This window comes from Phodopus roborovskii, unplaced genomic scaffold (genome assembly GCF_943737965.1).
Source record: "Phodopus roborovskii unplaced genomic scaffold, PHOROB, whole genome shotgun sequence".
Lineage (NCBI taxonomy): Eukaryota > Metazoa > Chordata > Mammalia > Rodentia > Cricetidae > Phodopus > Phodopus roborovskii.
The window spans coordinates 13,668,239-13,681,477 of NW_026126514.1; the positions used below are offsets into that span (position 1 = coordinate 13,668,239).

General features: G+C 37.2%; 1 protein-coding gene across 3 annotated transcripts in view; it reads left to right on the forward strand.

Moving 5' to 3' along the window:
• The window catches only part of Togaram1 (TOG array regulator of axonemal microtubules 1), a 55,363-nt gene that overhangs the window by 24,478 nt on the left and 17,646 nt on the right, over nucleotides 1–13,239 (forward strand). For 2 of the 3 annotated variants that reach the window (XR_007835195.1, XM_051195903.1), the window contains exons 7-12: nucleotides 1,225–1,322; nucleotides 3,791–3,940; nucleotides 5,162–5,257; nucleotides 8,886–9,055; nucleotides 10,504–10,657; nucleotides 11,571–11,724. Coding sequence is in view for 2 of the 3 variants with exons in the window: in XM_051195903.1 (XP_051051860.1) it covers nucleotides 1,225–1,322; nucleotides 3,791–3,940; nucleotides 5,162–5,257; nucleotides 8,886–9,055; nucleotides 10,504–10,657; nucleotides 11,571–11,724 (822 nt within the window). In the remaining variant the exon portion in view is untranslated. The remainder of the gene's footprint in view (nucleotides 1–1,224; nucleotides 1,323–3,790; nucleotides 3,941–5,161; nucleotides 5,258–8,885; nucleotides 9,056–10,503; nucleotides 10,658–11,570; nucleotides 11,725–13,239) is intronic. The other variant, XM_051195904.1, reaches the window with a different exon arrangement.

Consider the following 13,239-nt stretch of genomic DNA (forward strand, 5'->3'; position numbering starts at 1 on the left):
TGGTGGCACATGCCTTTAATCCTAGCACTGGGCAGGCAGCGACAGGCAGATCTCTGTGAGTTTAATGTAGCCTGGTCTATATAGCAGGCTGCAGGCTAGCTAGAGCTATATAGTAAGACCTTGTTTAAAATAAAGCAAAAAGAGTTTAAATACCTTGAAGATACAGTGTGGAAGTTTACCTTCCATAGAATAGGGATAGAAAGAGAGTGTGACTCCATCTCTAACTCCTAATTATTTTGGGTCTGGTATCAAATGTCCCAGCTGAGAATTATTTCAATACTCTTTGTCCCTTAGCTCTTTGTTGGATCATTTGCTTTTTTTTGCCAATTGTGTGGTTTTTTGTTTTTTATATTTTAACTCATAACTCTAATTTGTGAGTAAGCTCTTTCCAGCTATTGCCCCACTATTTCTTACATCTTATTTCCATAATCTTATAAAGCTTGGGACTCCATACATGTAGCTCATGTAACCTACCCAGTGAGGAGTTGTCCTGTCTATAGAATAGTGCTGGGATTCAAGCCCTGGCTATCTCACACCAACTTTCCCAAAAGCCTCTGCTCTGAAAGAGTGACCCCCACCCTGAACTCTGGGCATCTCTGAGACCTCGTAGAATTTGAAGTAACACCTTTTATTTAGGACTGAAAGTCCATTGTAGAATTGCTATGGTATGAGTAGAGAGATGTATATTTAAATAATTGTTAATAGCTTCTCTAAATGGTGATATAATTTTATACTCCTATTGGTAATATGAAAGCTATGATTGTTGCTTATTCTTGCTAAAATTTGATGGTGTCAGCCTTTTTTTTGGGGGGGGGCTTTACTTGGATCTTGTTAATATACAAATATCAGAAGTAAATTTTTAAAATTTAAAATCATTTTCAATTTAATAAGCCTCTCACAAACGGAGGTACAGATTGCCTAATTAAAAACCAGGCATGTTAATAATAAGATTTAATTCCCATCACTTGGGTGGCAGAGGCAAATGGATCTCTGTGAGTCTTTACAGTGAGTTCAGATTCAGCCATGACTACATAATGAGACAGTCTCAGAATCAAAACAAAACAAACACCACAACAGCAACAAAGTATTTTTAGCCACAGGTTTTTGTTCTTCATGCTTATCTAGTATCCAACTGTGTTAATGAAAAAAATGTACAATGAGTGATAAAATGTGTTGCACATCTCTGGATTACAAATGTTTATTGAAATTACTTTGTTTCATTAGATCAGACATATTTCCAACATTTGGATCAAAACCTTGCTCAACAAGACTTTCTTCTGCAAAGAAGACCTCCCATGCTGCTGAACAGAGTCCCAGTACAGGTATCTTGTTCTTGTATATGTGTTTTATAAAGACTATAGTTGATTTGTAACATAAAAAAGTAAGAAATGAGTTTTAGGTTTAGTTTTTGTCACCAATTTACAACTAATCATAATTCATTAAAAAGCAATTCAAATGAGAGTAAATACGGCCCAAGAGCTACACAGAGAAATCCTGTCTCAAAAAACCAGGAAAAAAAAAAAGGTATTTTTATTGAATTGAAATGCATTGAAACTTGACTGTCACCATTTTGAGACCTTGCTTAGTAATTCTAATGTACAACATAGTTTGAGAACACTGGTTATCACAGAAGACAAGTGAAAAATATGTTCTTCTAGGTACTACCAGCTGATGTTAGTTGTTTACATGCACGTGAACACATTTAAATACTGAAATGGTATAAAAATGATAAAGAAACATGCCTTTACCACAGTTGTTTTCAGTGGATGTTTCCTCATATATTTTTTACAATTATTACTGCAGATATCACTGAATTTTCTAAATGATTTTTCTGTACCATTAGTGTCAAATATTAATAGAAATATTTCCACTATCTTTCACCAATATCCAATATCTGAATTAACTGTTCAGGTTAAGAATTTTAAAAAGTACCAGGCCATTATCATTTAAAGTGAAGTTTTATTTTTTTAAGAGAAAGTCTCATGTAGCCAGGTGTTCTTGACTTGCTATGAAAGTGAGGATGGCCTTGAACATCTGATTCTCCTGTCTTTACCTCACAAATACTAGTATTCCTAGCATATGCCACCATTACCAGTTTTATGTGGTACTGGGGATCTAACCTAGGGCTGTGTATGTGTGGACTTAGCTGAAACCTTTTGTCTACTGTTTTCTTAGCCCACTTCCAAAAACTAACACTTTTCCAACCATTTTGTTTTCATTAAAGTATTGCACTATTAATTATTTATTTTTATTTTATGTGCTTTGGTGTGTTGACTTCATGAATGTGTAAGGGTGTTGTATCCTCTGGAACTGTAGTTACAGACAATTGTGAGCCATGTGGGTGCAGGGAATTGAACCAGGATCCTTTGGAAGAGCAACCAGTGTTCTTAACTGTTGAGCCATCTCTTCAACCTCAAGTACTGCATTATTTAAAACTGAAGTATATTATTATTGCTTTCTGGTTTATGGTGTAGCTATGTATAAATATGGGCTGTGATGCAAATATGTTGAATAGGAATTTTTATTTAGTCAGCATTAAGTAGCTCCAATAGTGGTAAAGAGTATATATTCAAATGTGGACTAAATTCTTTGTTATTTATTAACTCAATAGTGTTAAATTTTATCCTTTATTAGTGATATAATACTATTTGAGTATTTGCAATATGCTAGGCAATGTACTAAGTTCCTTATGTGTATTTGCTTGTTCTCTCTCTCCCTTTCATATGTGCATGCGCTCTCTTTTTTTGCTTGCTTTATTTTGCAGGTGTAGGGGATGTTCAACAAGGAAGGCCTCACTCTATAGACCAGGCTGATCTTGAACTTATCGTATAGGTTGTCCTGACCTCAAACTCAGGGTTCTCCTCCTGCCTCAGTTTTCGAGGCACTAGGACTTTTATTTTATTTGCATTGGTGTTTTGCTGCATGTATGTCTGCATGAAGCTGTCAGATCTTGGAGTTATATACAGTTTTTAGCTGCCATGGGGGTGCTGGGAATTGAACCCGGGTCCTCTGGAAGAACAGTCAATGTTCTTAACTGCTGAGCCATCTCTCCAGCCCCACACTAGGACTTAAAAGCACACACCACTATGTCTAGCTCTCTATTTCCTGTATTTTACTCAAGTGACAGTTCTGGGAAAGTTTCAACTCTTCTTCCCATTTTACATACATTAAATGTCTTACCAGGATTCTTCAACAGTTAAGTGTCAGGGCAGAAACCTACAGTCTGCTGAGCATGATTCCAGATAGAGTTCTTAATTATGTGAAGTGTATGCCTCATTAGCCAAACCTGTGTACCCATCACATGGGAGCAGAAGACAAAAAAGGTGTGAAGAACATAGGTCCCCTTAATCTACTGTTTTAACATTGGATTTTTTTTTTTCCTTTTTTGTGACTTAAGAATGTTATTTGCTAAGTTAGCAAGTTAAGTTCTTGATTTGTTTTTTTGTAGCTCCATTTGTCCTTGAACTTTTTATGTAGCTTAGGCTGACTTCAGACTTGTAATTCTATTATCTTTTCTCCTTGGATCCTAGGATTACAGGTCTCTGCCACCACATCAACTTCAGCATATAATTATTTTGTTGACTCTTTCAAACATTACATTTTTATTTTATTGAAAGTTACATAGTTTAAAATATGATAAAACTTTAAAAATTACTAACATTATAATTTTTAATATTATGTTACTGATCTTTTTGAAAGGGTAGTTAGCAAAATAGATGTAGAGGAGAGATATGCACCTATTGTAAATATTACCTAAATTATTCAAATAAATATGTATTTTATTTTATAGGGATTACAACATCCAGTGTAAGCATAATTGGTCAACGTATGAACTATGGGTTTGGATGTGTTGAATTTGAAGATAATAGGTCACATGACATTTCACCTAGTGCTTTAAAAATGCAAAATAAGGAACACCCAAGACATAAGCATACAAAAGGTTTGTAAATTTCATGACAAATTAATTTTTAATAGTAAATATATCTAAGTCAGAGTCTTTTCTAAACATACCAAGGGAAAAAAATAACAAAGAATTCTTAACTTTAAGGTTTTCAACTTACCATTCTACTGACAGGTTATTTCTAAAAAACTTTTTAGGATTTATGGTCTATGCTCTTGTCTAAAGGAGCCAATGCAAAGGACTAAACATTAGCTAAAATTAGGAATCCCTGGGCTTTACCCCAAGAACATTCACAGGTACATACATACAAACAGATTTTCTATAAGACACTTCATCACTCACAAGATGAGAACAATTATGTGAATAAATTGTCTAAGTAGATGTTAACCATGGAGCCAAGATGTGGCAACAGGAATGTACCTTCTTTATGCTAGAACTTTGGTTATCACTAGTTCTTGTTAAATGTTGTATTTTAAAGCTGCAATAGTGAACAAGGCTTCAGGTGAGTGCTTTGTCCATTTCCCAAGTTACTCCATGGTAGCTGCCTTTAAAGCAATTTCCTTAGTCAGCACAATAGTTCCTACTTGGGAGCTTGTATCTGGAAGATTACCTTGAGTTTAAGGCTAGTCTGGAGTCATTTTGGGTTCCAATAAGTAAAGAGCTGCCTTTCTGTTGTTGTTTGTTTGTTTGCATATGGCAGCTGTGAATCTAAGATCATTTAAGCTGGGCATGGGGTACACATTACAGTCTCAGCACTCAGGAGGCAGAGGCAGGACACATGGACATTTGAGGAGCGGGGACAACCTCTGTGCTTCATTACTTCTGATCATCTTAAATCACGGATGGGAAGGCAGTTGAGTGTTAGGATGTGTGCTTATTTGTCTGTGGAAGTAACCCAGCTAGCCTAGAAAAGTATTCTTTGCCTTGAGATTGACCTCATCTGTTTTGGGGCATGAATTTTTTTCCTCCACTTCCATTGCTTAGCTCTCTGATGATTATATGATTGTATGTTTCTCTCATCTTCAACTCTGGCCTGTTTAAACTCCTTAGGAAAGGAAGGTTTCTGTTTTTGTTGTTCTCTGTTGTAGCCAATGTATAGTGGATATTCTGATTTTAAATATTCATTGAATTAATTTATTTGTATTTATTATGAAATAAAATTTCAGTTTTAAAAGGCTACATAATATCCTGAAATATACTATGAGTGTTTTTAAATGTGCCTTTTTGCCTTTCTTTTCCATTCCTTTTGCTTTCTTTTAGGATTTACAAGGTCATCAAACTTACAGCAGATTTCCAGTTTTGACTTTACATCTACAAATACCTTATCAGAGGACTCAGTAGTAATTGTTGGAAAAGGTATTTCAAAGTTGTCTAGCTTTTACATTTATGCATTCATTACACATAAGCAATACTTGTCAATATTAAATTGAAATAATTAAAAATGAATACTTAATTTCATATTTCTGCTCTTTAATGAAACTTTGGGACATTCATATTAGTAACTTTCAAAAAGTAGTTAGATAATTCTAAGACAATTTAAAGATAACTATGATAATTTTATTATAGGCAAAGTCAAATAGCAGGTCTTATTAGTGTAATAATTTATGTGGAATTTTATGTGAAATTTGTTATTTCTAATGAAACTTTATGCGGAATTTGTTATTTCTAATGAAAATTTAGAGTTATATAGTTCAGAGATGCAAGGGAACCTTGAAGATGCAGTTTCAATATCTTTAAATATTATTTTGTTTTTCTTTAAATACTGTCTTAGTTACTTTGTCATGACTGTGACCAGATACCTCACAGAAAGGGACTTAAGGAATGGAAAGTTGAATTTGGCCCCTGATTGTGAGAATATAGTACATGATGGAGGGAAAGTCATAATGGTGACAATGTGAGCTAGCTGCTCACAGTGTATCTGCAATAAGGAGAGCAGAAAGATAAGTGCTCATGCCCAGTTCACTTTCTGCTTTTTAGTCAATATAGGCCCTCAGCTCCCTCACCGGCAACATGCACCCTCCCTCGGTTAAACTTCTCTGGAAATGCCAGAGGCAAATCCAGAGGTGTTGTTTCCAAGATCATTCCAGTTTCAGTCAAGGAGGTTTACTATCACAGCTCCACTCCTTGTCAGTTTGACATGCAGACACATCACTTTAAAGCATAACATTCCACCTTTGGCTGGATAGGTTCATGATCATCTCATTATACTAAATGTATTTATTCTGGCACAATCAGTTAGTGTATGGTACTTGTGTAAAATGTATTTATTCCAACTTCCAAAATCCCAGTAGTGCCACCATTATAAAGTCCAGAATCTCTTCAGAGATTGAAGGCAGTCTGTTAGCATGAATCCCAGTAAAATAAAATAAATTTTAAAATAAGATAAAAACCGAGTTACATACTTTAGTATACAGTGGCACAAAGTAAACATTCCCATTTCAAAAGAGAGGACCAAAGCCAAGGAAGATGTGACCAAAGCAAGACAAAAACCCAGCAGAACTGGGGTTTGTGTCTGGCTCTGTGGCTTGTGATCACAATATCTGGTCCATTGCTTTGAGTAGCCCTATCTTTCCAACTCTCCCACCTATAGCACATTGCCCTCTTCGTGGGCCAGATCCACTCTAGGCATACAATTTTCCTAAAAAAAAAAATATATGCCACGATCCTGGGATCTTTAACATTCTACAGTCTTCATTACAAGTTAGTCTTCATATTCATAGCTTGTCCTATGGTCTGTGATTAAACTGACTTGGGAGAAGAGAGGGTGTATGTGACTTAAGGTTACAGTCCATCATGAAAAGAAGCCAAGGCAGGAATTCAAGGAGGAACTTAGAGGCAGAAACGGAAGCAGAGGCCTTGGAAAATACCACTGCACCCTGGGAGGGAGGTGTGACACAAGTAGCAGGCGTGGTGGTAGGGGCCGGAAGCCAGGATGGCAAACTGGAAGTAGAGCAAGGCTATGAACACTGGAAGCTAGCCCTCTAGTGACATACTGTCCAACAAGGCCACACCTCCAAAACTTCCCCAAGGAGTGTCACCAAGTGGGGACCAAGTGTTGAAATGCCTGCCACTGTGGGGAACACAGTTTCAGTCAGTAGTCTCTCAAGGACCCCCTTCCTTGAAACCTATTCCTGTCTCACATTGCCTGGCCACCATAATTTTCTGCAACGCAGATGCAAGTGTCCATGGCACTTTATCTCTGACTTTTTGCCTGCATGAAGAATTATCATGTGGATTATGCTGCCAAATTCTGCTGCCAGCTTGGGTTGTAATATTTGGGCATTTGCAAGCAGTGCAGAGTGGAGGGAGTGCTGGTGCTCCAAAGTTTCTTCTTTTAGCTGAAAACCAAGATGTGCTAAGATACACAGCAAGGAAGGCACCCTTTTCATTTATTTATGTGTTTTCTTCTCTCATATATTACTTGTTGACCACAGTTTCCCCTTCTTTCTCTCTTCCTAGCCCCCCTCCCCCACCTCCCGTTTCTCCCCAATCCACTCCTCTGTTTTCCCTTCAGAAAAGGGTAGGCCTCCCACAGATATCAGCCAAACATGGCATATCAAGTTAGGAATGCATCTTTTTGTTCCGTATTATGAAATAGATTTTGTTAGAAATAATTTGTTTGATAATCTCAATAAATACCCTCCTCAAATTACCTTAAACAATCCTTGAAGATTTACTGTCAGTACTTTCAATTTCTATTGTGTCTTGGTCAGTGTTCTGTAGTGTCTTGTGTTTGTTTGTACCCCAAGTTGAGGAGTCACCTGTAGTTGCCATCTGCAGCTCCATTCTGTAGGAACCTGCCTTTGGGGGGGGGGGGTTCAGTCAGATATAGCCGACTTGCCTCTTGTACCTGAGAAGGGGAGTGTAGATTGAGGAAATGGCAGGTAAAGCTACTAAAGAACAGATAAAGACATAGAATAGAGGGCATTCCAATGAATACTGGACGTGCCAACTTGGTTCTTTAGCATTCTTACATACCCCAACCAAAAAAAGGGAAAATGGCCAAAGACTTCTTTACCATGATACAAAGAATAAACAGATTTTCTTCCTTAATTCTCCAAACATTTAGTACAATAAATCTCTGACCTTGATGGTTAAGAGTAACCCAACCTTAGACTGAGTTTTTTCTTATTTAGATAAGACATCCACACCTTAGACCTTTAGGTCTTATGACTTCAATGTTGGAATAGTAAGGGTAGTTTTGAACTCTCCGACCTTAAGTCAAGATGAAGTGAAGCCAATTTTATGGACCCATAAAATTGTTCTATTGCTATAAAGAAGACTGTGACCAAGGGAACTCCAACAAAGGAAAACATTTCATTGATATTGGCTTACAGCTTCAGTTTAGTCTATTATCATCATGGTGGCAAGCGTGGCAGCATGCAGGCAGACATGGTGCTGGAGAAAGAGCTGTGAGTTTTCCATTCTGATATGCTGGCAGGAGAAGATAGAGACTCTGGGCTTGGCATGGGCTTTTTAAACCTTTCATCCCTCCCCCAGTGACACACTTCCTCCCACAAGGCCACACCTCCTAATTCTTTCAAATAGCAATACTCACGGGTGACCAAACATGGAAATTTATAAGCCAATGGGGGCCATTGGCATTCAAGCTACCACATCTTGTATCCATGAACATACTTTTACTTGTCCAGCATTCCATACAAATGTCTGTACCTCAGGATTTCTGTTTTCCTTTCTTCCTTGTATATCTAAACAAATTCCAGTTCAAATCATCTTCAATACCTACACATCAGTCTTATGAATTTTCCCTTGAACTTCACTTAAAAATGCAATTTTAACCTCTGTCTTCATTAATGGCCATCTTCTTACATGGGTAGGATATTTGTTATTTGTTTATACATTTCATGATTTTTAACTTGTGTTTCATAGCATATTGTTTGCTTCTTAAATGACAAACCTTAAAATGTGTTATCTGGAGTGCTATTACAGAAACAATAACTGCTTGATGGTTGGTTGATTGTAGGTGTGTTTGGAAATCCATCACCAGCAACTTGCAACCAACCAGTGATATCCTCTGTGGAACATGAGGATACATTTTCAGTGAAACCAAGCATTGAACCACCATCTGGGATTTATGGAAAAGCAGTTCAGCAAAATACTTCATCATATCTGGATGTTGAAAATGACAAAGATGTAAGGTTCTCTGCTGATCTTTGGCTATGTCATTATTTTCTTTATATGAGATGTGGGATAGCAAACATCTTTTAATTAGCAACTTTAATTTTATTTTGTGTGTGCATGTGCACACACATGCTGGTGGAAGTTAGAACATATCTTTGTGTGTTGGTCCACAACTTCCAACTTATTTGAAGGAACATCTCTGTCACTGCACCGTGACACAGGCTAGCTTTTGCACAAGTTTCTGGGAATTCTACTGTTTCTATTTCTCATTTTGCAGTAGGAGAATTAGAGTTATAGATGCATAGTACAACTTGTGTTGTAAGGTTTTGAGATAAGCAAGCTTAAACAGCAAACTTGAGCAACACACACACACTCTCTCTTTTTTCTTTTTTTCTCAAGATAGATTCTCTGTGTGATAGCTCTGGCGGCCTTAGAACTCGCTTTGTAGACCATAGAACTCACAGAGATCCACCTGCCTTTGCCTCCCGAATGCTGGGATTAAAGGAGTGCGCCACCACCTCTTGAACAGCAAACTTGAATAACACACTTTCTCCCCAGTGCTGTCTCCCCACTTGATTAAAATTTTAGGTAATTGAAATTTCTGATTTTAATCACTTAGATTATTGATACACAGTATATAAATATATATTGTATATATTACATATTTTATCTTGTACCTGTGCTATATATCCTATGGCTATGAGTATATATATTCAAACAGTGACAGACTGATAATCTTAAGCACAAATTTAATTAGATATTAGCACTACATAATTATTTCAGATTTCGGGAGTTATAAAATAAGGATTGATTCAGGATCAAATATGGATACCTGTAGTCAGCACTTTAGGAGGAAGAGGCAGGAAAATCATGAGTTCAACTTGATATGACTACATTGAGAGGGCAAGGCCAAGCTGAACTATGTGAGACCCTGTCTCAAAACAAAAAGTATCATTTTTCTTATATAGACATTTAATATGCTTATGTATCTCTCTCCACACACTTGTGCACACGCGCGTGCACACACGCACACACAATTTTCTAAGATGAAGATATTTTAAATGTCAGACTTCCTGAATACTTCTAGATATGTAGGTGGACATTTCCAATCCACCAGCTAGTTCCAAATAACCACTCAGAAACTTATTAATTATAAATGCTTGATTGATAGCTCAGGCTTGTTACTTGATAACTCTCACACTTTAAATTAACCCATATTTCTTAGCTACCCTCTGCCCTGTGGTGATACCTTCTTTCAACATGGCATATTCAGCTTGCTTCTTTGTATGTCTCCTGTGACTCCTCAGACTCCACCCTTCTTCTTCCCAGCATCTTCTCTGTCCTGAAAATCCTGACTAGCAATCAGCTAGTCAGCCTTTGATTAACAATGAGAGCAACACATTTTCACATTTTATAGAAGGATTATTCCACAGCACAGATATTTCAACTTTTTCATGCAGACTAAAGTTTCTATTGCAAAGTCTACTTATGACAAGATGAGACAAAAGAGAAAAGAAGAAAAAGAGCTTTTTGATGTGAAAGATGGTGAAAGGAAAGAGCTGAATCCCTGGGAACGAATAAAACATACAGGAACTGAGAAAATGACATCTGAAAGTAAGTAATTTTGTGAATGCTTGTTAAGAAAAATTTCCAGTACAATCGTAACAGACATCAGTGGAGTCAGTAGATAGTTTTGGTCCTGCATCTGATTAGGTTTAAGAACTGGCTTCAGTTTTTTTACGTATGTAAGTATACAGGTTGTTTTCATATCCAGATTGACTCAACAGTCCCTTCCATCTTCACCGGAAATACTCCTCTTTTACTAGAAGTGTTATTCCCTTGTATAGTTGAGGTTATTGAATTAGTGAAGTTAGTTTATGTTAGATCTTGATCAAAGAAGTCACTCTAAGGCTGATGAGCTAGCTCAGAGGGTAAAGGTACTTGTTATCTGATGACCTGTGTTTGACTCCCAGGAATCACATGGTAAAAGGTGAGAACTAACTCTCAGAAATAATCCTCTGCCCTCTCTCTGCAAGTGCACCATGGCATGTGTATACACAAATAAATGCAATTTAAAAAATTAAGTCACTATTGATCATCTATTCAGTTTGTCCTTGACTGCTACTATGTTTTTACACTTAGGCAAGAGTAGGTGCCATGATTTCTGGGGTGTGGCTTTGGAGTGTGTGTGTGTGTGTGTCCATGTTCAGGTGTGTGCACTTACATGTTTGTATTTGTGTACTTATGTATGGGTTTGTGGAGGCTATGACATCTAAGTCATTTTCTACCTTGTTTTTTGAGTTGGAGTCTTCACTGAATCTGGAGCTTACACTAGCTGGCCACAGCTGCAGGGAATCTCTCTCTGCCTCCACAGTGCTGAGGTTAGAGGCTTGTGCTGCCACACCCATCTTTTTACATGTGCCCTAGGGGTAGAAATCAGGTCCTAATGCTTGTGCCTCTACAGTTGAATGCATTTATATTCTTTATGTAAAGGTTCTTTCTTGCCTCATTTAACATTTTGTTTTAGGTGAAGCATCTCCTGGAGTCATTCCACAATATAAAGAAAGAATGTCTTCTGTCACTCATAGTCCAGAGATAATGGATTCATTGGAATTACGACCATTTTCCAAACCAGAAATAGCCCTGACAGAAGCCTTACGACTTTTAGCTGATGAGGACTGGTAAGTTAACCCCCTTCTTAATGCTACCCATAGTATCACTGAAGATTATTTTATTTCTTAGGCATCTGAGTCTTCTGAACTTAATATGGCTACCTCTGGCCCAGATGTATTAACAGCTATGTTTTAACTTATGTACCATAGTTTAGCTTCATTATAAGTTATGCAAAACGTTTGGCATTAGATTATCTCGTAATTCACTTGAAATATAATGTATAACAAGCAATTTTAGAAACAGCTGCAGTATTGGAATCCTTAAAAATCTAGTGTTTCAGCTGGAGTATCTGCTGGCTTTTGTCTCCTTTTCTACTCTCTTCCCTTAGAATCTCTGCAGTACTGTTCTAAACTTCAACAACACTGTTGCCTCTGATAGATTATGCTCATTAATATCAAACTGTGCCATTAAGCTTGGGCTGTTTTTCAGTGGTACACAAATTCTTGACATGTGTCTGGACATTGGCTTGATCCCCAGTAACCCCCCATCCTGTCCCAGCTAATAAGTGTGCTATAACATATATCTTTTAAAAAAAATTCTCCATTAACTGTATGCATTTCTCCATTTCTACCTCTCTCTCCACCTTAAACTGACCATTCTCAAAAAAAGTGACCCATTGACTCTACAGTTTCACTCTTAACCTTCTGTAATTGGCTTTCAATTAGTAATCACTTCATTAAAACCACAAAGGCACTATTTTGCTTCTCTTAATCTCGGAAAACTTTTTTCACTTTTCCTTAGAAAAAGCAGTCTCCTGATTCTTTTATTCTGTTTTCCTTTAGGAGTACTGTGGAATTCATTCCTCTGGTGTTTTCTAAGCTACTTTCATTCTGTACTTCAGGGAGTCTTCCCTTAGCAATCATTTCTTGTAAAGAGCCACAAAACATATACTTTAGATGGCAAATGTCTCTACTGTGAATCCTGAACTCTGCTGGAGGTAGTGCACACCTGTAATCCACGCCTGGAATTACAAGCAGGGAGATGAGGAGTTCAAAGCCAGGTCTTCTGTACTTCACATTCTATATACCTGTGAGATGAACACCAGCTCTTTTGTTATTGTCCACCCTTCATCTGACCCTTTAAGTCAGATAATGAAAGATAAAGACAAGTCATAGAAGTAACTGGCAGTAGTTTTCAGTGTTTTTCCTCACTAATGAGCTAACAAGTAGGTTTTTCTTCCTTTTTTTTTTCTCTTACTGCTTTCCCTATCTTTTATTTGTCTCCTACTTTCTAGAGAGAAGATGATACTTTTACTGAGATAATAACTTTGCTTGACTAGTTTTTGATATTAAAAGTTCTTTATGATGGGCAGTGGTAGTGCATGCCTTTAATCTCAGCATTCAGGAGGCAGAGACAGGATGATCTCTGAGAGTTCAAGGCCATCCTGGTCTATAAATCTAGTTCCAGGACAGCCAGGGCTACACAGAGAAACTCTGTTTTGGACCCCCCCCCCCCAAAGTATAAAATTTCTACATGGATTTTTGAGATTACTGAATAATAAGAAAATGGCTTCCTCATTGCTC